Here is a 27,990-nt window from a genome sequence, read left to right as displayed (position 1 = left end):
GATTAATTTTAATTAATGTATTTAATATTATTCCAATCAAATTTAATTTAATAGTATTGAAACTGTTTTCAGGATTGTAAAATATCAAATTCAAATTATTATATGATATATTATATATTAATAATAAATTTAAAATTTAAATATTAATTAAAAATAATTTTTTTAAAAAATAATTATATAAAATTATTTTAAAAATTAATATTAAAATCAAATTAAGAATTATATTAAATTAAAATTAAAATAATAAAAAATAAAATTAGAATCTTATCCAAATATTAGTTTGATTTTTGCTCTTATATAGAGTCTAACAGAATCAAAATCGCACACCCCTTTCACCCAATCATTGCGTAGTCGTTTTCATGTACGTGCAATGCATTGCTCACTGCTTTGTCTCTTGAGAAATTATATAATATAATAGTAATTTCATATAGAATGATTTATATAAAATAATAAATTAATTAAAATTATATAAATAAATATGAATAGGTCGGTAATATTTAATTTTTTTTATGTGTTTAAAATAATTTTTTTAAAATAATAATTATCTATTATGATTAAGTATTAATTTTTAATTAATTTATCATTCCATTTCATATATTAATTCTGCATGGAATAGCAGACTTTCTCTGCACTTGCAGGATGATAGAAATCGAGGGCACTTGCAGCAAAATCCAAGAAGGACGCATTTCCTTCATCACAGACAAACCAGAATCTGCCAACCAGACACAAACCCTTATCATCAGTCATCACCGGTGTGCTAACTGCTTCAACCAAAAGGCCACAGCAAAAAATGGCGCGTACCTGTCATGTTAACATTCACAAGCTACCTTCTTCTTCTTCTTCTTCTTCTCCTTCTTCATGATCCCTCTCCTTGGTTGCTGCTCTCTTCCTTCTCTGCAACGCATTCTCTCATCGGTTTTTGCTAAAATGTGCTATATGCGTATCGAGCAGTGACGAATTCTGATCTTTCAGAATACGAGAGCAAAAATAAATGGCGAATTGGATCTCCTCGAAACTCAAAGTCGCTGAGACCTTCTTCGAACAGGCAAATTTCCTTTCCTTTTTATCTCTTTTCGTGTGTTTTGGATTTTGAATTTTGATTTCCATTGTTATTTTTGAGGAATTATTTTCTTTTCTTTAATTTGGGGATAATCGGGATTGAATCGTTGATGGTGGCTCAGATAGATCAGCAAGCGGCTGAATCGTTGAAGAAGAACGAGGATCCGTCGCGATATGAGGATAAAAAATTTCATGTCCCTTCAAGAACAGCAGGAGGAGGAGGAGGAGGTGCTGGTGGAACGGTGTCGTTGAAGGACCAGTTGAAGAAGAAAACAGCTCATGAAACCAACAATGGTAATAGCCATAAGTATTTTGGAAAATCGAGTACTGATCCTAATGTTAAGAATCTAAGTGATTTTAGTAACGTTAGTAGTAAGAGCAATGGAGGAGGTAAAGAGATTGCAAATGCCCCAAAATCTTCTCCGAAGCCTAGGCCTACACTTACTGATAGTGACTGGACTGAGCTCCTTAGTACTCCAACTCAGGCTACACCTTCATCCTCTTCAAATTGCCGTAATGAGGTATCTGCGATTCGAGGGTTGAGGAAGTATGGTGGTAGGAAGCAAGGGAGTTCTGGCTCAACTTTGACAGTGCTAGAGAGTGGAGGAGTTAAGTCCAAGAAGAGATTTGATATTTCATTTGGAACTAGGTTAAATGTGAAACCTAGTGATGAGGAAGAGTCTACGTCTTCTGCAAGGTCTTCGAGTGTTGATTTGCAGAGTGATGGTAAGATTTTGGATAGGGGAGAGCTGGATCATAAGGACATTGGTGCTAATCAGCAGAGAAATCAGGGAAATGAGAAAAATGGTAAGCTTTTTGAATCCAAGGATATGTCTGAGGATAATCTTTTACCAGTGGGAATTAAGAGTCATTCTCTGGAAATGCCATCAGTGTCGGAGAGAGTTGGTGGTGTATCTGATGTAAAGAAAGGAATGAGCAATGTTTATGATAGGCTTAGAAGTACTGTAAGGGGGAAGCATCGATCTGGTGCTGCATCTAGAAGTTCTGCTTCTGATGATTTGAAGAAAGGTTTTTCAACAAGTGATGAAGGGTCTGATTCAGACAGTGATTCAGTGTCAACATCTGACTCGGAGAATGAACAAGAGAGGGAGATGAGAGAGAAGATTTTGGCTGAGAAAGCAGCAGCTAAAGCTGTGGAGGCCATCAAAGAGCGGGAGAATATGGTTGCCAGATTGGAAGGAGAGAAACAGAGCTTGGAGAAAATACTCGAAGAACGAGCAAAGCAGCAAGCAGAGGAGGTATCTTTTAGAGGTTTTCTACTATGTCAATATTGTCATTTTGATTTGCCATTTTTGTTTCTTTAATTGAGATCATCTTTCATTCTGATTGGGAAAAGTGAAAAATTGTGAATCTGTTGTCTTTATTTATGTGCTGACCAAGAGCCAAGAAAACTTGTTCTGCATCAATTTTTTTGGAATACTCGTATTCAGTGGCTGACCTATTTGATCTAGCCTGTTAGGCAAATAATTTTATATCAGATTGAAATTAGGTTAGTTGTGTTGAATTAGAGGGCAGGTTGATTTAGGTTATGGGTTTGCTGATGACCTTTTGAATGGGCATGCTTAGACCTTATAACCCTACTGCTTGACTCAGCCTTATCTGCAAGGTGCAGCATATGCAGCAGTCGTAGTTCTTATTGGTCTTTCATAATAACAACCCATTGAGACAATGATAAACTAATTTTTTCTTCTATACCCAACATATCAGGGGTATTGAGCACAAATTGTTGGTATATACAGCTGAAGGCACCTATCTTGTTTTTTGGTTTTAATTTTGCAACATGATACTTATGTTGATATAATTTGGACTTTTATCAAATTATCCTTTATTTTTAAGTGCTAATTATTTAGTTATTGCAGCTTTTTTTTTTTTTGATCAGGCTTCAGAGCTTCAGACAACCATGATGGAAACAATGGAGGCTGTTGAATTGGAAAAGCAGAAACATAACAATACAAGAATGGAAGCCCTAGCTCGCTTGGCTAAACTGGAGGTATATTAGCCTGTTTCATATGGTCACTTTCAAGTTTATTTGGGCAGTAATTCTTTCTTTATCCTTTACATATCTTATATTTAGTGTTAATGTAGTTGTTTCTAAAGGTCAATGTCATTGCAGACTGCAAATGCTGATCTTGCAAGATCCCTTGCTACTGCACAGAAGAATCTTGAGATGGAGGTATTGTGAATCAGATTTAAATCGCTAAGTTGATGTATCTACCGTCTTTTTCTTTCTGAACTCTTTTTAGAAGAACGTTGTCCACTTGGTTGAATTTCTTGCATACTGTGGAGAGACAATTGAAGATACCATCTTTAACATAGAAGACAGATATTGCATAACATTTTTTTTTTTTTTTGCATCTATCTATTACCTCCTTTTGTTTCTCATGAAATATGTATTTGGATAGCCCAAAGTCTTGATAATTAGCTCTTGGTCTTGGTCTTCTGGTTGAAGAACTTTGATGGATGTGCTGATGCACTATTTTACAGTGGGGTTTATAACATTTTATGATGGAACATGTAATATATATATATATTGGAGAATCAATGAATCAAAATTTTAGTTCTTGAACAAAATTCATTTCAGCTCTTAACCCGGAAGGAAGGGAGAGTACGTTACATGGGGAGTCTGAATCAAAACAGAGATGTCAAGAAATGGTAGAGTTGCTCATCTATAAATAAATAAATTAAAAAAAAAAAAGCGCAATGAAAAAGATAAAAAGAGAAAACAAAGGGGAGAGGAGGAGAGACCAAATTTGTTCTTTGGGGGCTTCTTCATTTTAGATGGATCAGACTTCGTATCTGAATTTATATAATCCTTTGGAAATCTTATTTGAAAGGATTTCCGAGTTGATGAGTGAGGGTTGTAGGGGCAAAGTCCTTGTAATGCGCTGATGAAATATATTATCAGTATTTGCCAATCTAAGGTGCTATTTCTCTATTGAGGACATATGCAATGCTGGGCTGTGGGCTCTTTATGGCCTTTTTGTTTAACATACAGATATGCAATGCATATACGCATAACTAATTTATATATGTACAAATAAGATCATTATTTGTGTTTTTCTTGTGGATCAGATTAATCGGGTTGCAGAACTTAGGCAACAACTTGAGTTTAAAGAACTGGCTCCTGAAGGTGTGCTATTTTGTTCTTGGTTATTTGAATAAATGTGGAAATTGCATTCTCTTTTCTCTTTTAGTTTTCCCAGTCAGATGATATTGCTGGCATTTCTAAAAGGAATTGAATATGGTTTGTTTATGTTCTATTTAGTTCCTATATGCTCTGGTTATTAATTAAACTTACGATAATGGATGAGTTTGAGTTTGAAGCCATTCAAGCCTAGTTTGAGTATATCTTTCCATGGTTTTTCCATTTTCTTCCTCTCATTCTCCTTCTTCTATATGGATATGGCACTGTTCAAGCTATTTTACTTATTTCCATTATCCTGTTTCTAAATTTTGAGCACCATGTTATTTTATTGCTCACATCAAATTATAAGCATGTATTGTTAATATTTAATTTGCTGCTCCAACAAGTAGCAATTGTTATGGTTCACGTCACCAGCATTCAAATCTTTACATGCTTTACTCAATGCCAGATCTTTTCCTTCATTCTTTACTACATCAAAGTTTCAATATCAGCATAATTTCTTAGCTTTTACCTTCAGATTAAGCTATACAGATAGCCTTTTGAATACCTCGTCAAAACCTACTGCTGGGCAAAATTCATGCTACTCAAAATCTAATTTAATATAGGAAATGACCATAAATACTAATTCCTTCCAGCCCTAAGTTAACTTAGAAACCTTTATACATATTCTTCTTTTAACTTTAACTGTGAATCCCTAGTTTGCAAACCTAATCTCACCAGTCACCACAAACATGCTTGGGCGGATTACTATAAAGCTGTCTTAAGGTTAGCAGAGTTACGAGATCCCACAAACAAAGAGATGAACAAACACAAATAAAAGAGGAAAATTTAAGGCAATTTTTTATGTGCCTATGTCCATGGAGGCACTTATGTTTTTTCACTATAAAGGAGAAAATTACAACCAACCTACAAAGTTTACGCTTTTTCCTTTATTTAGAAGCATAAAGAAAACCCAAATTTATAAAGATATCCTGATAAGGCAATAATTAAAACACTTTAGGCCAATGAAACTGTACTGTACAAGGGGTCCCCTGTGGCCCCCCAACCTATCTACCAATGGGCTTGAATAAAAGCTTAGATTAGCAATACTTTACACCACACAAAACCCCCACCCCAACCCGTGCCCGCAAACACAACCACCCCTCCCCCCCTCTCTGCCATGGCAGCTCCCTCCCTCCCTCTCCTCTTCTTCCGTCCCAAACTCTTAAACTCTTGCCTAGAACTTTAAGCATACTGTACCTTTATGAATATTAGCCAAAAACTCAAAACCTTTATTTGAGAACTTGATTTTGGAAAGGCCCAAGGCACTTCTAATAGTGATAATATTATGTCCCTAACTTCTCCACCCACTGAACAATAAAGTGGATAACTAGCAGATTGCTAGATTCTTACCACATATTGGACCATATTAAGGACCCGTGTGACGGATCGAGTTACAAGTCTATTAACAACTTGCAGAGGATTAATTGGTGGGAAGGAAGGAGTTGGAGGAGAAGAAGTTTTCTTTTTCCGACCTATGATTGTGAACCAAGCTCATTAAAGGGAACCTTAAAACTTTTGAGTTTTAATTACTCAAAAACTAAATGAATTTCAGGGAACCTTAAAACTTTTGAGTTTTAATTACTCAAAAACTAAATGAATTTCTTTGTGATCTTTTATTAAACTTGGTTGTCTTTAAATAAAGCTTGATGGTATAACCATCCTTAAAACAAGGAATTTGAAAATTATCTCTAAAATAGAAATTGACAACTAAATGATAAGATAAATTCAAGACAGGAATACAATGATCTGATCCTGATATTCATTTAATTAAAATTCTGGTGTTTATCTTGATCCCATCTGCTGCTGCTGATGTGTTCTAGACTTCCCAATTTGTGAATCTCTTCTATCTTACGAGATTAGGATTTGCTTCTGCTGGCCCATTTGGATCAATCTTATCTGTTGTGCCATCCTTAGCTGTTGTAGTGCTAACAGACCAACTCTAATTAATTTTTTCACAAATTTTCACATGTTAAAATATGGTAAATAGCAATGGTGCGCTAAAAAAAGGATCTTTTATATGATCTCCAGTTGTCATATGCTTTCCATTTAATTTGCTTCTTGAATGACCAGTCGGTGTTACATAAAATCTTAGGTGTTAGGTACTTAGGTTTGGTAAGTGTAAGATCAAAGTGGGATAAGTTCCGAGATTATAGAGGGACTTGAATTGAATATGTAGGAATCAAGTTATAGTGGTTCTGGTTGTAATTGCTTCTACAGGCTTTCTTATTTTGAGAAGATTATAGAGATACAATTTCTTAATGGAGAAATTTCTAGCAAGCAAATAGTTTATTTCCAACTTAAAAACTTGTTTTTTCTTTTTCCTTCTTGCTTTGCCTTCATATTCATTTCTTTTTATCCCTCTCTTTGGTTTAATGTCACGACCCAACCTATGGGCCGGACCGGCACTAGGACCTGGGCCAGCTTAAAGCCCCCGAGGCCCGTAGTAAGCCTAACTATTCCTCAAATCCATAACCAGGCCCACAATTTAGGCCCAATATGCACATAAAATAATTTAAAATCAAACTGTTATAATTTCATTTCGGGCCAACTTAGCCCAGAAATTTTCAGAAACTAAAATCAGGGGAGCCCAGCTCAACCCTGTTACCTCATTTACAAACTGTTTAAATACCATACAAATCTTCATTTATTAATCTCAAAAATTTAAATTAACACAACCTCCACCATGGTCCACACTATTTCTAACACATGCGGAGTTCTAGATTTTAAATTTAGAAAAGATAGTAAAACAATTAAATAATCGACGTTAAACCTGCGAGAAAGAAACCAGGTTGCTCTGTAAAATAACTCCTCCTGTGGCCTGGAAAAATATTGACAGGAGTGAGCGTTCGACTCAGAGAGTAAAATATCAATTTTAACCATAATCTCTATAACTATCTAAAACTAATGCACCCTGTAGAGTGAAATGCAACATCAACAACATTTTCACATCATAACATCAAAAAGGTAATTTGGAGCACTCACACACCCTGTAGTATCAATCATAACATATGGGAGCTGATCCCCTATACAGCTCTCTTAAATCCAACCTGGTGCCAGCGAATTACTCAAGCTCGGACTTCCACTTAATAACCAAATCGAGGGTCCCAGCGAATTACTCAAGCCGTGACTACCCCTCGAAGGATCGGGTCCCAGCGAATTACTCAAGCCGTGACTACCCCGTCCTATCCATAGTCCACACCACATCACACGCACGCCAATGCACGCACACTGCTCCAAATTACCACAACAACATCCATGGCACATCAACAGTTATGAATGCAACATAAATCGTGCCTAGAGTTTAACTACATAAATATATGCATATAAGTGATGCATGGGCATGCTTGAACATATAATAATATCGAAATTACAATTAAAATTAATATTCTACTCACAGTACACCGATGACTATTGTGGCTGCTGGATGCAGAAAAATAGCTGACCTCGATCACCTAATAATTAAATTATAAATTTATTAGTACTAAGTTAAGATAAAACTCTAAAGAGGCAATAGACAGCCTAATTCATGCCGAAAATCCGGCAGAGTTTCCCCTGTACCTGGGACCTACCCAACCTGCAAAAAGGCTTAAACAACACTTCTAATTTCTCAATTCCTACAATCACATCTCATCAATATCACATGGCCCCTCCTGGGCCCTCCAAATCAGACAATACTCAAAATCTTAAAAATTACATTTTAGTCCCTATAATTGACATTTTTCAAAAATCCACTCAAACAAGCTCTAAAAATTCTAAAATTTTGCCCCGCGGTCCTTAATAATATTATAAGGCTATTGCAAAATGAATTGTAATTTTCTAGTCACCCATGAATATTTTATTCAAGAATTTTACTCAATTCCATAAGTTTCCAACAGCTAACATATTCTTAATTCAACCCAATTTAATATTCACATATTTAAACCTCCATCCTCAAGCTTCAACCAATTATATAAAATTTAAACATCTTAATTTCAAACAATCTTATATGCCTATATGCTAAAAATCTAACTAAAATCCATCCATATTTCTCAAAAATATTCTACGATCACCCAAAAATTCAACTAACACCATAGAATATCTCCAAATAATTTTACTTTCATCATATATTTTTCTTAGAATTTTTCTCCAATTTTTTTCTGTTTAAGAAACACTGTATTTATGCTCCACAGACAGAGAAATAATAAAAATTGTCTTACCCGAAGTTTATCTGTGTCTCAAAAATTCCAAAAATTTATGAGGAAGCCTCTGGAAGTTGAACCATCTCCATAGCTCACCGGAGCCACCGCCGGTACCACCGCATACGCCTGGCCGCCTGCCGCGCCGCTGGCCGGCGACATTTGCCGGATCTGATCATACCACCATGTTCCTCTCCTCTTCCTCAGTCCATATGTGGTCTCGGATCGTCGATCCAACGGTCGGATCGTCGTAGATCTGACGAAAAAGCTTGAAAAACCCGAAACTTCTCTCCTCCATATCTCACTCATCCGACCTCCATTTGCTTCAAAATTGGTGTCAAAAGAAAGCTCTCGGAACAAGCTTTCCAACGCCACCGGAATCGCCTCGATCGGACGTCGGACGAAGCCGGAATCGCGCCGGAAAGCCGCTGCCCCCTGTGCGCGCGTTTTCTCTCTCCTCTCCCTCTCTTGCCGCTTCTGGTGGTCCCTGGTGGTTCTTGAGGGTCGCCGGCCGGTGGGAGCTGCTTGGGGCGTCATGCGGTCACCGGAAAAAGAAAGAAGAAGAAGGGAGGGAAGGAGAGGGAGAGAAGAGAAATGGGGGGGTTTCCTCCCGTTTTTCTTTTGAAATTTTTTTTTTTTTTTTTTAAATAAAAAGGCTGCTGTGACAGTGGGAAACCCACTGTCACACGCCAATCCCATTCTTCAAAATATTTTTTTTTTTTTTTAATTTTCTGGGTTGTTACATTCTTCCCCCCTTAAGAAAAATTCGTCCTCGAATTTTCGAATAAACAAGAGATATGGAAAAGAATATTATCGAAATAAGTGCAATCATTACTCCTCCAGCTATGCAGATATTGGTAAAACATTTATTCTTCGAACTCTTCGTATATTATATATGACATTCTACTGTTCTCTGATTCTACTATAGTGTCCTATTTGTCATCATCTCTTTCTAGAGATGCTCTTATCTCTTGGCTATTCATTGACCATTCTTCTGACACTTCAGGTATTCATTATAACTCTATTACTCTCGACTTGATATCTGATAACTTTAATTAACCTTGGCGCTTATCTCACTTTTATTACGCCCTAACGTGTCTCTTGGTGACTTTAGTCATCATTCCTTTGTTTTAATAATCTCTGTTTTCCCCAATGACATAACTTATGTTCCTTATTCCATGGTATCCTATGAGTAGCTTTCCTGTAGCACCTAATCTAGGCATCTTGTTCGAGATCTTTACTCTTCCTATGACTTCAGTGGTCAATACCTATAAATCTTCTCCTCCCATGATACTTCAAATTTTTAATCTCTTTTGTGTCATTACTAAGGTACTTAGACCAACCTCTATCGATCTTATGTAACTAGTCAGGTAGAGTCTCCTCCAAGGGCCAAGTGTATCATTTATCAATATTGGAAAGTAAACTGGGTCTCTCCTTCTAGGTAACAAAAGTGTTTATATTCTCTGACAACTCAACCCATGCGACTTATCAATTCTCACTCCTTCTCTGGAATATAAATATCTAGACTTCTTCCTATAGCTTCTTAGTATGTGGCCTACTTCTGACACATTAGCACTCAGATCGAGGCTCTACTACTCCTTTAATCTATCATCTCATAATAACTTGTTTTAAACGTCTCTTAGTGTGTTCCTAGCATACCTATTCCTCCTTATCCTCATCATTATAACTGGCTCTATCGAGCTCTTTTTCTGTCCTTTGCATCTTATCCACTTCCCTTTTCCTATTTTTTTGGTATTGTTGATATCTTTTCAACCTGCTGTACTTATTCCTTAATTTTAGTCCTATCTCATCCTTACACCTTTTCCTTCAAAGATGTCTATCCCATCATCAACTTTAACTTTCATTTTGTTTCTTAGTCTTATCTTGATTACTAGTTCTATTACTTCAGGAATTCTAACCTTACGATTTACTCCTACCAGCACATTCTTCACCTTATGTAACACTTGTAATTAACCATAGAAAATTTTCCTTGTATCCCCCTTTTCCCAACTTAACTATCAGAACATTATCATTCCCTACCAGCCTTAGTAGGAAATTGCTTATCCTGGATGGATATGAGCCCCAGAACTATAAGTTCCATCTGAACTAACACGGCTATGGGAAATGTGTGCCATGCCTTAATTCTAAACAAAATACTTCATGTGTTCATTCTCTTTAATATAATCACATATACTGCCTATAGCTTTCTAAACTTCAACCTCAAATTATCCATCAGCAACAATTTCATCTATTGAAACTCATCCATAAATAGTATTTCCTCTAGCTCATAGTTTAAAACAGTTGCAAGCCTTAGTAGCTAACTCAATTTAACTCTTGTCATTACTCTGATCATCCTTTCATACTTAACACTAGGTATGCACTTACTGTCATTCTCATATCAGGAAATTGTATATGAATTGGTGCCTACCAAACTCTCAAATAACTAGGTCTCCTTGACTCAGTCTCTGTTCCTTATATAACCTTCTAAAACCAAAAGCACAAGCTAAACTTGAAAAGAAAGAAAAATATCCTCTTATATTCAACTACGTCAATTGTCCATATAATAATGTTTAATCTATGTTTCTTGGTCTTTCTCTTCAAATTTCATCATCTCTTAGCACAATTGTGCTCTACCTATAAGGTATCATCTGCATGAACCCTTTACCGTACCATTGTCCTTCCTGACATAATATTTTATAATTTATTAACTTTACTTATACTCGACCTCTGATTCATATCTATCATCGTTTATATTGTGCCCTTAACTTTTGTTGAATTCTGAAAAATTTCTCTCACTAATAGATTCTTCCAACACTAATTCCACCCTTATCTATGGTCATTAATTTGATCCTTGAACTTTCTAGTGATTTATTACCACCCATACTTGTCACTTTTCGTTCTACCCTTACTGTTGTTCTGTCGTTATTGCTTCACTGCAAAGTGATTATGTTGATCACACTAAAAATGTTTGCCTGACATTCATAACGAACCTCTAATTACCTTCTCACTATCTCAAAAGTCTAACCTAAAACCTATGTGTCATTATCTATCATTCTTTTCCTCTCATCATACCTATTTGATCCCTTAGATTAACTTTTATTCAACTTACTATTTACTAACTTCTTTTTCTCTACCTAATTAGGTAGTCCGCAATACCATCGCACACCTTCTAGCATTTACTCATTATTATGTTATTCCATACCTCCATCACTATTCTCACTAATGTGGTCCCATTTTGGGTTTTCCATCCTTGTCATGCACCTTGCCAAGAATAACACTTAGCCTACCCTATATCTTAACTTTGTTCCTTTTATTATGCGCTCTTCAGGTTGTCCTTCCGTTTATCTCCTTTGTCTTACCCAAAATAGAACTTGACTATTCTATCCCTGGTTCCATTCTTCTTCCTAACATGACAACTGTACCTGCAAACTATATCTTTCAGAGTTTCTACCACGTTATCACATGTCTATGCTACTCAGATTTGGTCCTTTGACCACTCTAGCTAGTACTTCCACTAGCATTTAGATTATATTGCATCTGCAATCAATTGTCCAAACTTTCATTCTGCACTTTCTCTATCCATTGGCCTTCTATAATTTATCTTTGCTAATTTATTACTCTTGACACTATTATAATTAGATTATACTATTGTTTTGAACGATATGAAGTTAGAAAGGAACTCAGGAAATTGCAGTCATACCTTTATCGTATGATTTCTATTCTTATCCTTTAGTTTACATAATACCCTTACTACCTCGAGAACTGATTCTGCAGTAATTTTATTTATTTGTTATTATTATTATTATTATTATTATTATTATTATTATTATTATTATTTTCCATGTTTACTCAATTAGCCAAAACTTAAGATTCCGGGCACCCAAACCCGTCATCCAATTCAAAGGATTTACATCCATCGTGATCTGATTATATATGATTCCTATAATGAAACTTGTATCCTCTGCAGGATACCCGAGCCAACTACTCTCTACCACACTCTACAGTCCTATCTGGGGCACTATTTTATTGGTCACCATTATTAGTAATAATTTTCGATCCCTTCTGAAAAGATAGGACTATACCCTAACTTGCTGCAACAAAGATACTACATTTACCACCTTGCCCAAAACCATGTCAAATTAATGACTCTCCTATCATATTATAGCTCTGTGAATCATCAATTCATAGTTCTGACTTTCCCTAGGTAGTAGGGTTGTACTTTATTTCATACTGATACACACAAGGTATACTATTCTCACTAAGCTCTAAGCAAAATGTTTATCGTACTACAAAAATGATCCAAAATTCCATACTGAAGACTAGATGATCTCACTCTATAAGTGTCACGTTTACTTTGCAACTAATCCGAAACCTCTGGTCTGATGGCAACTCTTAATGCAGCTCTAGCTCATGCTAGGGTAACTGAGTCACTGACTCTAGTTACCACCCAACTGTGACCTTTCAATATTCTAACTCTAGACCCTTAACTAGGAGTTCGCAACTCCTCTGCAAATATAGAACTCTGTTCTGGCATAACTGTACCAAAACAGAAGCCATCCGCAAACACCCTCATTATGGAGCACCACGGGGATGCAAGTAGCTCTACACAATAATCTCATGTCGGTACTGTAATCTGCAGCTTACAGAGCAGACATCGAGAACATTGTATAGTTACTACGATACGTCCTGACCGACTAGGTCTCCCAATTTCTTATCTCTCTTGAATCTTCTATTATCATAAACTTATTCTGACTGGGTCATCCACTGATGATTATCAGCAATGGTATCCTCATCCTTATCTAGGGCAACTGTACTTTCAAGACTTACCTTTATGTACTCGTGCCTTGCACGAAATGGGCAGACCATTTAAACCCATACAGACAGAAACATAGCATTTCTTGGAGTACGTATCCTCATGATAGACCTCACATGTCTACTAACTCTATTTCACATTTCTGTGTACTCCACGAAAATCAAGACACTAATTGAGGCACTTTTATATTTCCCGAGGTATAACGCAGAATCTAGAAACAAAGAATTACAGAAAAGACAAAACAGAATCCTATACTCCGCATGTAACATCCTAACAAGACTCCTTTTACACTCCCAATTATATTATTTCCCATGAATCTAGAGCCTAAGCTCTGATACCAACTTTGTCACGACCCAACCTATGGGCCGGACCAAGACTAGGACACAGGCCACTTAAAGCCCAGGGCCCGTAGTAAGCCTAACTATTCCTCAAATCCATAACTAGGCCCACAATTTAGGCCCAATATGCATATAAAATAATTTAAATCAAACTGTTATAATTTCATTTCGGGCCAACTTAGCCCAGAAATTTTCAGAAACTAAAATCAGGGGAGCCCAGCTCAACCCTGTTACCTCATTTACAAACTGTTTAAATACCATACAAATCTTCATTTATTAATCTCAAAAATTTAAATTAACACAACCTCCACAATGGTCCACACTATTTCTAACACATGCGGAGTTCTAGATTTTAAATTTAGAAAAGATAGTAAAACAATTAAATAATCGACGTTAAACCTGCGAGGAAGAAACCAGGTTGCTCTGTAAAATAACTCCTCCTGTGGTCTGGAAAAATATTGACAGGAGTGAGCGTTCGACTCAGAGAGTAAAATATCAATTTTAACCATAATCTCTATAACTATCTAAAACTAATGCGCCCTGTAGAGTGAAATGCAACATCAACAACATTTTCACATCATAACATCAAAAAGGTAATTTGGAGCACTCACACACCCTGTAGTATCAATCATAACATATGGGAGTGATCCCTATCTGACTCTCTTAAATCCAACCTGGTGCCAGCGAATTACTCAAGCTCGGACTTCCACTTAATAACCAAATCGAGGGTCCCAGCGAATTACTCAAGCCGTGACTACCCCTCGAAGGATCGGGTCCCAGCGAATTACTCAAGCCGTGACTATCCCGTCCTATTCATAGTCCACACCACATCACACGCACGCCAACGCATGCACACTGCTCCAAATTACCACAACAACATCCATGGCACATCAACAGTTATGAATGCAACATAAATCGTGCCTAGAGTTTAACTACATAAATATATGCATATAAGTGATGCATGGGCATGCTTGAACGTCTAATAATATCGAAATTACAATTAAAATTAATATTCTACTCACTGTACACCGATGACTATTGTGGTCTTTGGATGCGAGAAAAATAGCTGACCTCGATCACCTAATAATTAAATTATAAATTTATTAGTACTAAGTTAAGATAAAACTCTAAAGAGGCAATAGACAGCCTAATTCATGTCGAAAATCCGTGAGTTTCCTGCACAGGACCTACCCAACTGCAAAAGGCTTAAACAACACTTCTAATTTCTCAATTCCTACAATCACATCTCATCAATATCACATGGCCCCTCCCGGTCCTCCAAATCGATAATACTCAAAATCTTAAAAATTACATTTTAGTCCCTATAATTGACATTTTTCAAAATCCACTCAAACAAGCTCTAAAAATTCTAAAATTTTGCCCATGTGCCCTTAATAATATTATAAGGCTATTGCAAAATGAATTGTAATTTTCTAGTCACCCATGAATATTTTATTCAAGAATTTTACTCAATTCCATAAGTTTCCAACAGCTAACATATTCTTAATTCAACCCAATTTAATATTCACATATTTAAACCTCCATCCTCAAGCTTCAACCAATTATATAAAATTTAAACATCTTAATTTCAAACAATCTTATATGCCTATATGCTAAAAATCTAACTAAAATCCATCCATATTTCTCAAAAATATTCTACGATCACCCAAAAATTCAACTAACACCATAGAATATCTCCAAATAATTTTACTTTCATCATATATTTTTCTTAGAATTTTTCTCCAATTTTTCCTGTTTAAGAAACACTGTATTTATGCTCCACAGACAGAGAAATAATAAAAATTGTCTTACCCGAAGTTTGTCTGCATCTCAAAAATTCCAAAAATTTATGAGGAAGCCTCTGGAAGTTGAACCATCTCCATAGCTCACCGGAGCCACCGCCGGCACCACCGCGCACGGTGGCCGGCCGCCGGTCACCGGCGACATTTGCCGGATCTGATCATACCACCATGTTCCTCTCCTCTTCCTCAGTCCATATGTGGTCTCGGATCGTCGATCCAACGGTCGGATCGTCGTAGATCTGACGAAAAAGCTTGAAAAATCCGAAACTTCTCTCCTCCATATCTCACTCATCCGACCTCCATTTGCTTCAAAATTGGTGTCAAAAGAAAGCTCTCGGAACAAGCTTTCCAACGCCACCGGAATCGCCTCGATCGGACGTCGGACGAAGCCGGAATTGTGTCGGAAAGCCGCTGCCCACTGTGCGCGCGTTTTCTCTCTCCTCTCCCTCTCTTGCCGCCGTTTCTGGTGGTCCTGGTGGTCGCCGGAGGGTCGCCGGCCGGTGGGGAGCTGCTTGGGACGTCGCCGGCCGGTCACCGGAAAAAGAAAGAAGAAGAAGGGAGGGAAGGAGAGGGAGAGAAGAGAAATGGGGGGGTTTCCTCCCGTTTTTCTTTTGAATTTTTTTTTTTTTTTTTTAAATAAAAAGGCTGCTGTGACAGTGGGAAACCCACTGTCACACGCCAATCCCATTCTTCAAAATATATATATATATATATATATATATATATATATATATATATATTTTTTTTTTAATTTTCTGGGTTGTTACATTTAAGGACTTGTAACACAACAATAAAGCTTGTGCATTTATGATGTAAATGATATGGTGATGATAATGATTTTACTTGAAAATTGACCCTTGCCAGGCAGTCACTAATAGATAGTCATACTGTAAATGACCAACATTCATATATCAGTTTATAATAATCATAATAATTAAGGTTGATTTGACAGTTTGCAAAAATTTATTTTGTCTTATACAGATTGTCTTACGAATCATTAAAACTCATTTTGTAGAACTCAGAAGGAAGGTCTTCAAGACTCACCAAACTGGGACATATCTAAACCATGTGAGTTATGCTTTTCCTGTTCAATATTCATTTGGCGCATAAACAGGGCAAAAGGGTGTTATAGTCTTCACAGGAGGCCAATGCTTTATTTTGCTCTGTCAAAGCTCTTCTGAGTGAACAGGTTTTTCTTGGCCACTTTGTGATGATCTTTATGTTTCATTTGAAAATTTGTAGGCAGCAGCGTCTAAAGGACTTGAATTTGAAAGGGATGTACTTGAAGCAGAATACTCCTTTCTGAATGATAAAATTGGAAGATTGGAAGATAAGGTTAGTTTTTCTGCTTTCAATATAGTGTGGTATTTCTTTACTACCAACTTGCTGTAAAAGATTTGTGAGGCCAATATATTATACAACTTTGCAATATTTCCATAGATGCTTGAAGATTTATACGTTTGAGTATTTGTCTCTAGAAGTATTTTGGTTTATTTGCATTTGTGTTTGAGGATAAATGGTTTGAACTCAGAACATCTGTGACTCTGTAAATTAATGCATGTATACACAAATGTAGGGGAGTAGATAAACATAAGATTTTTCTTGTTCCTTAGGAAAAAGCCTCTCCAGGGAAGAACAAGAACAGAATAAACTGTGAACTGACCATGATGTTGATGCAGTTATTTGTGTTTTTCATCAATGATGAGCGATCATATAATGATGTTGTTTTGGTAAATGCTTCCATCATTGTGATAGATCTGACAACTAAAGAGTTCGGGTTGGAGGTTCATAGGCTAGTTGACTATATAAACCATTTGCAATTTATGTATAGACAGGTGTTGTTGTATAGGCTTGTTTACTACCCAAAAGTCTACATTTGACTAATGATGAAATTATGTATTAAAAAAAAGATGTTTTGAGTTGGATTTGGATTCAGCTTTTGCTTGGTGGATTTCTGCTTAGGGGTACTCATAAATGAAAGCATATCTTACAATAAAATAAAAGAATGTAAAATAGCATACATAATAACATTTTTAGATTTTTAAAATGGACACTTCACTTTTTCCAAGTGCTTTAACTGGTATAAGATGGTAGAGATACGACTTTGGATGAATTTCTAGTGCTCATGTACCTTGTTTTACATTGGAAAATAAGGGAAAAGCTCAAAAGTCAAAGGGATTATACTGTACCTTATGAAATGGAGATTTTGAGATTTGATGCTTATTATTTAGTTTTTTGGTGTATGCCAGTACCTGTGTTGCTGAAGCTATGTTCTGTATTTCATTGATAGGTTAACATAATCTTGAGCATGTGTTTGGATGATTTTAATTCCTACATTTAGGCAGAAGCAGTGTGTATGTTTTCAAGTTGTATTATTTACTTGTATAAGGTTTACTTGATCTATCTCAGGCAAAGAAGCTGGAAGCAAATATTGAAATGACAAGGAAGGATTTAGAGGAACCGACGGAAGTGGAAATTGAGGTTAAGAGAAGGCTTGCTCAGTTGACTGACCATTTAATTCAGAAACAAGCCCAGGTTTGTGTTTCCTAACATCTTTCAAATGACGCAGGTGAACTTCAGTAATAAGGATGCTAAATTTGGTGTCTGCCAAGTCTATTTGCATCTGTGATTCTCAGTATGGAAATAAAACTATGCCAAAAATTTCAGATTATTACATGCAAATGCACACACAAAAAGTGGAAACTCCCAAAATATAAACATAAAACAGACACCTTAGACCTTTGAGTTTCATTACAGGAATACACAAGTCGGCAAGATTCAGTTAGTCATGGACTTAATTGCTTTATATTGTCATTTAAAGTCATCAAATAAATCACAAAAATATCTCCAGTGCTTGTGCAAATACTAAAATTATTATTTCTGCCTACTGAGCCAGGTTGAGGCTCTCTCCTCGGAGAAGGCAACCCTTTTATTCAGAATTGAGGTACATTTTTTTGCCGGATAAATTTTGATAATTATCCTTGAACTTATCTAGTTATAACATTACAGTCCCTCAACTTAAAAATGTAACATAAAATCCCATCAACTTTCAAAATTTACACAGTAAAATCCTCTTACCTCCAGTTACCGATTTTTCAATTAGACGCTGATCTGGACAGTTCTAGCATGGAGCTTAGTCAATATTTTACTTTTTTCTCTCAAACTATGTGTAAATTGAATCATTTTTCTATAGACAGAATAATTTTTCACGTATAGAGAGAATAATTTTACACTTTGCATAAGAGCGGAGAGAGAAATTTTGACTAAGTGTCATGCAAGAGCTGTTCACGTTAGTTTCTAATTGAAAAATCAGTAAGTGAAAGTCAGAGGGATTTTACTGTACAAAATTTGAAAGTTTAGGGGATTTTATATTGTACTTTAAAGTTGAAGGACTGTAGTGTTATAATTATATAAGTTCAGGGATTATTAAAATTTATCCTTTTTTTTTTTTTTGCCTCAAATAATCTGTATCAATTTTTTTTATTTATTTATTTATTTTTTTTTTGGGGGGGGTGGGGCGCCTCGGTGTTGGGATGTTATCAATAGATTATTGTGATTGGTTTTTTATGCCATAATGCATGTGCACGTACAGGCAGTTTCAAGGTTGCTTGACGAAAATAGGTCAATTTCAAAGGATATGGAATCAGGGACATGGGAGATCCCAAATTCAAAGTCGAGGCCTTTATTGGAGGACAAAATTCGATTGGGAAGTGCACACTTAGGATCACTACTTCAGCAGTTGGATGCAATTTTCGCGGCCAGTGCTGTGTTCGTAAGGAGAAATCCAACGGCGAAATTGTGGTCTCTGGTTTACCTTGTATGCCTACACTTTTGGGTCATTTACATTCTTTTGACACATTCACAAGCATCAAATGAGGGCAGATCTGGAGCTATTATATCCTTGGAAAACATCAACAATACTGCAGATGTATAGTGTGTCTTCGGGCAACTACTTTAACCTAGACCTTATATAAAAAGCAAGCCTAGCAGCCTTTTACATTCAAATATTTGTATCCAGGTCCGTGCATTTGTTATTTCAATTATGTGTATACCTAAATTGACTTTACACGAATCTTAATATAAATATTTGATCTAAAAATTAATAGCTTCGTTCTTATATAAGATCAAGCTTATGTTAGTTGACATTTTCACCTTAATTTCTTTTTCTGCCTCAGCTTTTAAGACCCTGAGGTATTATTTTGTGCAGTTTTAACTATTTGCAAATCAATGAAAGAAAGTAATATGTTCTACTCAATTTTCTTTTTAATCATGATGCAAACCATCAAAATTTTTTTTTTTAATCGCATAGTGATGATGCTAGAAATCATTGAACATGTCATTCATCATTTCCCTTTGTAGATTGATTAGATATCCCCTGATTTGATGGTGCAAATAAATAAAATATAATGCAACTAAGATATGATTCATTTAAATAATAAATTAACAAAAAATTATAATAAATCTATTAAAATAAATTTAATTAAACTCAAATTCTTGACATTCAAATTCTACTGAATTCCTCTGAAGTTTAGTGATTTAATTGTAATAAGTTAAATAAAATTCAGTTTCTATTTTTTTTTTATTTAAGTACCTAGTATTTCACGCTCGAATCGGAAGTGGTATTCAAGTAAAGCCATATCAATAAACACGGCTTTAGAATTCACACTCTTAACCTTACAACTAAAGTCCACTTGGGATCAGTTTCAAGCCACTAACGTAACCACTTGTTGGTAAATTCAGTTACTAATTTAGTTGCCACCGGTTGATATGAATAATATTTTCATATCAAATTGATATCCCTAACATATATGGTCTAATGGGCAAATGTAAAAGCCCTTCAGCAAGTAATAGGGCAACAAGCACACAACTTTAATTCAATGAATCAAAAGTAAATACTTGATAGATATCTAAATGAGAGCAAAGAATAGGAAAAGGCTGAGATTTGCAACCAACAAAAGATTATAATAATTTAGGAGTAAAAATTTAAAGAAAAACACCATGGAAATGTAAAAATTACACAAGTTTAGCATCCCACAGTTTCATACACACTACTATAAATAGATTCTCCTGAGAATACTGCAAGTTTATATGAAAAATGAGAACAATATAATGCAACTAAGATATGATTCATTTAAATAATAAATTAACAAAAAATTATAATAAATCTATTAAAATAAATTTAATTAAACTCAAATTAAATTCCTCTGAAGTTTAGTGATTTAATTGTAATAAATTAAATAAAATTCAGTTTCTATTTTTTTTTATTTAAGTACATAGTATTTTTCACGCTCGAATCGAAAGTATTATTCAAGTAAAGCCATCTCAATAAACACGGCTTCAGAATTCACACTCTTAACCTTACAACTAAAGTCCACTTGGGATCAGTTTCAAGCCACTGACGTAACCACTTGTTGGTAAATTCAGTTACTAATTTAGTAGCCACCGGTTGATATGAATAATATTTTCATATCAAATTGATATCCCTAACACATATGGTCTAATGAGCAAATGTAAAAGCCCTTCAGCAAGTAATAGGGCAACAAGCACACAACTTTAATTCAATGAATCAAAAGTAAATACTTGATAGATATCTAAGTGAGAGCAAAGAATAGGAAAAGGCTGAGATTTGCAACCAACAAAAGATTATAATAATTTAGGAGTAAAAATTTAAAGAAAAACACCATGGAAATGTAAAAATTACACAAGTTTAGCATCCCACAGTTTCATACACACTACTATAAATAGATTCTCCTGAGAATACTGCAAGTTTATATGAAAAATGAGAATAATATTACATGCACAAAACTCATCAGTAATGCAAAATTGGTCAAATCACATGCTAGAGCAGTATAGGTTCTTTAGATTGTACAATAGTCTCACCATGTTGTCCCCTCATGAGGAAGACTGCGACTATGGAACAGGATTGAGACTATAGAAAGGGAATTCGAAGAGGAAAGTTGTTTTCAACCATGAAGGCAAGTTCCCATATACTACAGGGGGCAGAGGAATCAGAGGGCTGAAATGGAATATGTAAGTTCAGCTAGACTGTCCTCTCAATTTCATTCAAAACAAAATAAAGAACAGAAGAAAAGAAATACTTAACCTTGTTGTCCTCTTGTACACCCTATATGCAGCCACATTGCCAAATTTCTTGTCAGCAGATATCTGATATCATTCATGTTATAAATATTAGCCATTTTGAGAGATGGTGGTGAATTTTTAACATTAAGATAAGTAGAAGGAAAAAACAAACCTCAAGCAACGGTATGCCACTGACAAAAAAAAGCAACAATGTCAGAAACATTGGCCCAAGGATTACGAGCCACTCAGCACCCTCCAGAACAGGTGTAGAAGCCACAAAAATTCCCCACCAGAGGAAAATCTGTGAGAGTGAAATGTAGAGACCAAATGCAGCCTTAGATTATGTTCGTTGCACAAGCATTGAAAATCAGTTAAGGTTTATTTCTTAGATCAACTTCTCATTTATCCAAATCAAGCAGCTAACATAAATTCATTACGCTCGCGTTGAACTAAGCTAACAGTAGGCAGCTAGAACCTATAAAGATCGTTGTCAATTTTAGCATCAAATTCAGGCACATAGCAATAAGATAGCGCAGTAAAAGACGGTGCATGTATCAATTACCACAAAGTCTATCCTTTGTAATGCAACCAGTAAAATAAGCACCGAAATAATTGAAGGATTACATGATTATAAGAAAATCATATGATTGATTAGCAAAAATTTGTGAGTTGATTGATACTTGTTTTATTGATTGATTGATTAACAAATCATATTATACTTGTTCTATTGATAGCATACTATATACATCTTGTATCTTCCATTTATAAATATGGACTCTTATATATATTATATGTACAAACACAAATGAATAAAATGTAGCCCTTGAGACTTTGTGTCCATGAATTCAGCCTCCTAGCAACTGAACCATGTTAATCTCTCTTTTTATTTTCTCTCTGTAATAACATTCCAAATTTTAACAGGCATCATTCATTATTAATGATATTTATAAAAAAAAAAAAATAACACATTAAAGTTGTTCTACAAGCAGCATCAATGATCACAATTTGAAAAAAAAAAAAGTTGACAGCTTCCAAAATAGCAGGATTGAAATAAAAATGCAGAGCAAACCTCGCCAAAATAATTTGGGTGACGAGAGTATTTCCATAGTCCAACATTGCACCATTTTCCTATATTTTCTGGGGAGTTCTTGAATTTCAACTTTTGTTGATCAGCTGCAGCTTCAATTGAAACTCCCACAGACCACATAATCCACCCCATTATATCCTCAACCTGAAGAGATGGATTTCTGTCACTTGCATTTACCACTGTTACAGGTAAACTCACTGTCCAAACCCAGGCAGCCTGCAGAGAAGAAGTGCATAAAAAAATGCATACGTTATATTTACATTTTCAAGATATATCCACATTGACCATCAAGACAGTTTATTTAAAGATAAAATGAAGAATGCTCAAAAACCTGAAATATCCAGAAAATTGCTAATCTCCCCAAATTACCACGTATTTTATCAAAGCGTCTATCCTCTCCCCACTGCAGTATCCTGTTTAAAACATTTCATAAATTAAATATGAAGAAAATTCAATAATGTATGGTACTTGATATTTTTATTTGACCCCATCCATTCATAAACCCATATTTAAACATGCAATGGAGTTTCATGTTATTCTTCCAACCCCTCAGGGTTGAGTAATGAATGAAATGCCTAATTAAAAAAAAAAGAAAGGTGCTGACCTATTGACGAACCAACTCAGTAAATCTTAGGGAAGTGTTTTTAAGCTTATATGCTGCAATAACATGGAGTTTAGGGATGGGGATCATTCGATGAGAATAGTTTCTACAAGTGCTTCATCATTTTGTTTTTGAACAGCTATTTTTCGCAGGAAGCAATAACTCTTAACAATCCTTTAGTATATAAAATGCCTTTATAAGTTTTAAATGCGTGTAATAGCTCCACAGAACATCAGTTCCAAGAGTTTCCTATACATATTCATGCTTTCCATATTTCCTCTTTTTCAATGATTTTTTTTTTCAGGAGAAAGTTTTGAGACAATTTGTTTATAATATTTTGGCAATTTATGCTCTTTGAATCACATTCCAGGGTAGGCAACCTTCCAAAAGTACCTTTGACATCCTCTGCAATACAAAACATTCCAAAAGAAGGCACAACCACACATGGATGTTACAGAAACTTGAAATTAACGTGAATTTGTTGGGAAGCTACAATCTCTTGACTTCAAAAACTTGCATGATTAATAAACCAACAAATAAAGCACATACACTAATCTTGCAAATCAAACACACTTCAGCAACTCATGCAACAATAAAAAAATGGGGAAATTACAAAAATACCCTGTGGTTTCACCTTTTTTCAATTTAGGGTCTATGGTTTACTTTGTGACAAAGCAGTATCCTGAGGTTTCACTCCGTTAGCAAAGAACGACTTTTCATCCTTCTCCGTTAAAAGTTGCTGATGTGGATTCAAAAAATAATTTTTTAGAAATAAAAAAATATTTTTTAATAATTTAATATTAAAAAACAAAAAAAAAAGTTATCAGTCCCCAATCAATCTGTCTCTGCGTGTGTGCGTGTGTGTGTGTAGTTTACAGCAAAAGTTGCTACCTAGAGCATCATGCTCCCCATGTATGAATTTTGTTCACTAGATTGGGATGAAAAAACAGAGTCTGGCTCAATGCATTCATTAGGCATATATTTTTCGGCTTCTTTTACAGAAGATATCAAGAAAAACAAGTGTATTACAAACTATCTCATGAGGGAAAGGAAGACGTAGGAACAAAAAATATTATGGCAGGGCCGTTTAGCTAAAAGGGTGGGAAGGGGCGAGCATGTGAGAGAAATAGAAAAAATGCAGCTGTAAAAGCATAGCCGATTGAGACCTAAACATCACCAAGCTTGAATTTGTCGAAATACATAACACTCAACACATGCTGTAGCAAGGCAGTTATAAGGCCAAGTAGTCACAAAGGTACTGTGATGTTGATGAATTATGTCCGTTATATATAATCTAATTTGGCAATAACCTTGCCTTTTGCAGAACCTTCTCTATTTAGATTACTAGAATCGCCTATGAATGGAATCAACAAGGACATGCAAGGAAACTGAGTAGAAGACTTACCAAGACTAATGCAAGCATAGTTCCTAAAAAACCAAATAACAATAAGATTTATTAGTGAATTTTCACTGTTGAAACAATCAAATAATAACTATTAATTATCTTCATATATTGGCGGTGGTTGCTGCATCAAGTTGTATGCGCTTGCTTTTCGTTTATCTTTATTTATTTGGAAGCAATGACTACTCATGAAATGGAAGCTTAAAAAGGATCAGGAATCCATTGGAAGAAGCTAAACTAACTCACCAAAATTGTCACCAAGTTAATAGAAGAATAGTTGCATGAATTTTGGCCCAAAGGCTGAACGTGATTCTAATTCTCCAAGTCATGTCCGCAAAGAAATTCAATGCATTATGCATTCTGATAAACTTATAGGAAACTTTCTAATTTTATGGTAGATCAAGCAAACACCCACCACCAGTTCATGCATGATGGCTAGGAAAAAAGAGTTATCCATGACACATGTGAAGAGATATGTTCCAAGTACATATGATTTAAGCAACTGTCTTTTCCCAAAACATCATCTAGCACACAGTCACATAGGGAACAATATCCAAGCAATTTATTGCTGACTTTTCACAAGCTATTGAGTTAACCTATAAAGAATCGTATATTGGTATTAAAGTTTGCATGACCAACTTACTTGTGCTCAGATTCTTCTTGTATGAATGCATGAAGTGCCTCGACTACTATGGAAAATGACATGAACAAAAGAAACAGCTGTCTATCAAGCCTACGTAGCTTGGCAAATAAAGGGATTGGTGTAAAGCTTATTAAGTTTCATGGAAAGCAGAGATGCCACCATGTTCATGAAATTTGGCAAACACTCTGTTTTTTGTGAGAAAATCAGGATAAAGCATAGCATTGAATGGTTGACGGAGAGAGAGCGAAGGGGGAGAGGGAGAGGGAAATTGGAAACAGGAGCTCATTTTGTTTTTTAATTTTTTTTATTTTTTAATGTTAAATTATTAAAAAATAATTTTTTATTTCTAAAACATTATTTTTTAAATTGTTAGCAAATTTTAACGGAGAAGGACGAAAAGTCATTCTTTGCTAAAGGGGCGAATCCTCATGGTACCACTTTGTCACAAAGTAAACCTCAGACCCTGAAATGAAAGTGAGTGAAACCACAAGATACTTTTTTATAATTTCCCCTAAAAAAATTCTAATAATTCATAATCAAGTAAAAGTGCATTTTAAGTATGAAAATGGTCACTAAATGCCAATGTCATTAGTACCTCATTAATAGGAACAATCCCAGGCGAAGACCCCATGTAACAACAAGTAAACTCAAGACTACCTGAAAAATAGAACAGCAAAATCATAAATAGCGAATACAAATTTAAAAAAAAAAAGCACCATTTCAGGATCCAAATATAACAAAAAGAACTAAATTCAAAGCAGACCTTCTAATAAATAAAAGTTTGGTTCTTCTGTTATCAATACTATTGATAGATTTCATTTTTTGCCGTTTTACACTTCATAAACTCATCTAGTGTACTTTAGTTGCACCACCCATTAATTCATGTCTTTTGCAAAAAATTCTATTATCTTCTTTCTTTTTCTTTTTTTTTTTTAAAAAGTAGCAATTTAGGACATAAAAGCTCAATTAATTTTTTTTTTTTTAAAAGAAACAAAAAAGCTTAAGGTTTACAAGAAGAACTTCCAGAAGCGCCTGAGGCCCTGAGTATCAAATTACTAAAATGTAGAAAATTAATGAATTTCTTCCTTTAAGAATTAAAGTCCAGTGAAAGATCAAATATCCCAATTGAATAGAGGTAGAAGCCCAAAATAACCTTCTTCAATTTAAGAAGGCAAGGGGGAAAAGAAACTGTATTTCATGCAGTCAAACGTAACTCGGAGATATTTATGCGGTTGTTGACATTGACAAGGACCATGGGATTTGAGAAATTCAATCTATGAATCTCTCTTGGCAATAGAAGTTGAGTCAAGCATCAACTACAAGCAAACAACAAATCCAATTCATCTAAACCCCAAAATATAGTGGCCTATGAGCGAAACCCAGAAGGACAACATGAAGACATTATTGGAAGAAAGAGAAGCATAGAAAACACATTTACCTGCCTTAAATGCCACGTCCCTTTCAAAACCAGAGTCAACACAGCAAGTATGACAAAATTGGTGCTTCCTAATATAACAAAAACCAAGCACAATTAGTCTATGTAAATTAGATTGTTACCTACTGCTAGCAAACAGATTGCATTAATATAAATGACAATATCACTTTATTCCTCAAAATCCTGCAATTTCTCAGCAACCCATCAACAGAATTCTCAGGAAACTTGAGAAATCAAGTCTAAAAAAGCATGCTTTAACTGAAAAAGATAAAAAGAAAGGTAGAGACTGAAACAAGGGATATTAAGAAATGATACCAGCAAAGTCTGTGACTTTATCAATCTTTAGAAGAGCAGTGATTATAAAGAATAGCAACTGATATCCCACCTACAAAAACAACCAAAAAAATAAGCAAAAAAAAAAATTCAGAAACTCTGAAAGTGCGAGAAAAAGAGGGAGTTACAGTGGCGACGGCAGTGAGTGCTAGAAAATGGGAATCGATGACTGTTCCCATTGATTCTGGATAGGATTACGCTGTTTTATTATTTTTTTTTCTCTGAGAATGATTCTTTGATCTTCTTCGGTGATTATAGTTTAGAGAAAGGAAAACAATTTTCTGTTCTTATGAATGGCTAGAACGGTAACGCCTGTGTCACTGTCTATACGGTTGACTGGTAAATGGTTGGCGATGAATTTCACTCACAAAAATGGAAATGGAAGGGCAAGGGTGGAGGGGAAATTTTCTAAAATTATATAGAAAAAATTATTATTTAATACATGCATTTCTTAGTTTTGTATTTTTTTAAATATATTATTTAATCTTCATATCTTATATTAGTTAAGTTTTGTAATCTTTTAATAAATATTAATATCTGTTAAATTATTATTTAATTTTTTTATTTTAATAAAATTAATTAATTAATTATATATTTTTAAAAATATAATTATTTAATTTTTTAATAAAATTAATTAGTCTTATATTTTATAAAAGGTAATATTTTTAACGATATAATTTAAATTTATATTTTTTTAAATTATTATTTAAAAAATATAAATTCAAATTTAGTCTAAACATAATAAAATTTTCATTTTTAGTAACAAATATATTTTTAAAAATATTATCTTTTTCAAAATACAAAAGACCAATTGATTTCACTAAAAAAGATAAAATAATAGTATTTTTTAAAATACATAAATTAATTAATTAATTTCATTAAAATAGAGAGATTAAATAGTAATTTAAATAACATTAAAATTTATTGACTTACAGAAAATTTGATGAAAGACTAAACAGTTTAATAAACTAAAAATAAGAAATTAAATAATATGTTTTTTAAAATAAATAATT

At 34.6% G+C, this 27,990-nt stretch overlaps 2 protein-coding genes and 1 long non-coding RNA gene across 4 annotated transcripts; 1 reads left to right on the top strand and 2 right to left on the bottom strand.

The window, feature by feature from the left end:
• Window positions 1–604: 604 nt before the first annotated feature.
• On the top strand, window positions 605–19,500 carry LOC110669862 (golgin candidate 2-like). 2 transcript variants are annotated; one of them, XM_058131707.1, is made up of 10 exons: window positions 606–1,045; window positions 1,182–2,318; window positions 2,960–3,070; window positions 3,194–3,253; window positions 4,153–4,210; window positions 16,411–16,463; window positions 16,638–16,730; window positions 17,805–17,930; window positions 18,292–18,339; window positions 18,988–19,500. In XM_058131707.1, the coding sequence occupies exons 1-10, from the start codon at window positions 992–994 to the stop codon at window positions 19,327–19,329; spliced, it is 2,082 nt and encodes a 693-aa protein (XP_057987690.1). In that variant the 5' UTR covers window positions 606–991; the 3' UTR covers window positions 19,330–19,500. The 2 variants fall into 2 exon arrangements, with proteins under 2 accessions (XP_057987691.1, XP_057987690.1); XM_058131708.1 differs by lacking the exon at window positions 18,292–18,339 and having other exon boundaries at window positions 605–1,045.
• On the bottom strand, window positions 6,894–8,570 carry LOC131171780 (uncharacterized). The gene is made up of 3 exons (XR_009142430.1): window positions 8,464–8,570; window positions 7,663–7,719; window positions 6,894–7,085 (listed from the first exon to the last, which is right to left on the bottom strand). It is a non-coding gene; the product is annotated as an uncharacterized LOC131171780 (long non-coding RNA).
• A 1,520-nt stretch (window positions 19,501–21,020) lies between the features above and the next one.
• Window positions 21,021–27,380, bottom strand: LOC110669872 (uncharacterized). The gene is made up of 9 exons (XM_021831714.2): window positions 27,106–27,380; window positions 26,960–27,029; window positions 26,648–26,715; window positions 25,805–25,866; window positions 22,895–22,976; window positions 22,546–22,779; window positions 21,649–21,777; window positions 21,499–21,560; window positions 21,021–21,411 (listed from the first exon to the last, which is right to left on the bottom strand). Exons 1-9 carry the CDS (start codon window positions 27,154–27,156, stop codon window positions 21,306–21,308), a joined length of 864 nt encoding a protein of 287 aa, XP_021687406.2. The 5' UTR covers window positions 27,157–27,380; the 3' UTR covers window positions 21,021–21,305.
• Window positions 27,381–27,990: the final 610 nt, after the last annotated feature.

This window comes from Hevea brasiliensis, chromosome 13 (assembly GCF_030052815.1).
Source record: "Hevea brasiliensis isolate MT/VB/25A 57/8 chromosome 13, ASM3005281v1, whole genome shotgun sequence".
In the NCBI taxonomy this organism is placed as follows: Eukaryota; Viridiplantae; Streptophyta; class Magnoliopsida; order Malpighiales; family Euphorbiaceae; genus Hevea; species Hevea brasiliensis.
Note: the sequence above shows the minus strand (reverse complement) of the source record. Positions and strands in the feature narration are given on the sequence as shown.

What these genes read in the sequence shown, in the direction of transcription:
- LOC110669872 (XM_021831714.2), bottom strand. Translation starts at nt 27,156, where the DNA reads ATGGGAACAGTCATCGATTCCCATTTTCTAGCACTCACTGCCGTCGCC. An exon ending in CACTCACTGCCGTCGCCACT is followed by an intron (nt 27,030 to 27,105) that starts GTAACTCCCTCT and finishes TTGTTTTTGTAG; the next exon opens with GTGGGATATCAGTTGCTATT. An exon ending in GTGTACAAGAGGACAACAAG is followed by an intron (nt 21,412 to 21,498) that starts GTTAAGTATTTC and finishes ATTCCATTTCAG; the next exon opens with CCCTCTGATTCCTCTGCCCC.
- LOC110669862 (XM_058131707.1), top strand. Translation starts at nt 992, where the DNA reads ATGGCGAATTGGATCTCCTCGAAACTCAAAGTCGCTGAGACCTTCTTC. An exon ending in CAAAGCAGCAAGCAGAGGAG is followed by an intron (nt 2,319 to 2,959) that starts GTATCTTTTAGA and finishes TTTTTTGATCAG; the next exon opens with GCTTCAGAGCTTCAGACAAC. An exon ending in CTCGCTTGGCTAAACTGGAG is followed by an intron (nt 3,071 to 3,193) that starts GTATATTAGCCT and finishes ATGTCATTGCAG; the next exon opens with ACTGCAAATGCTGATCTTGC.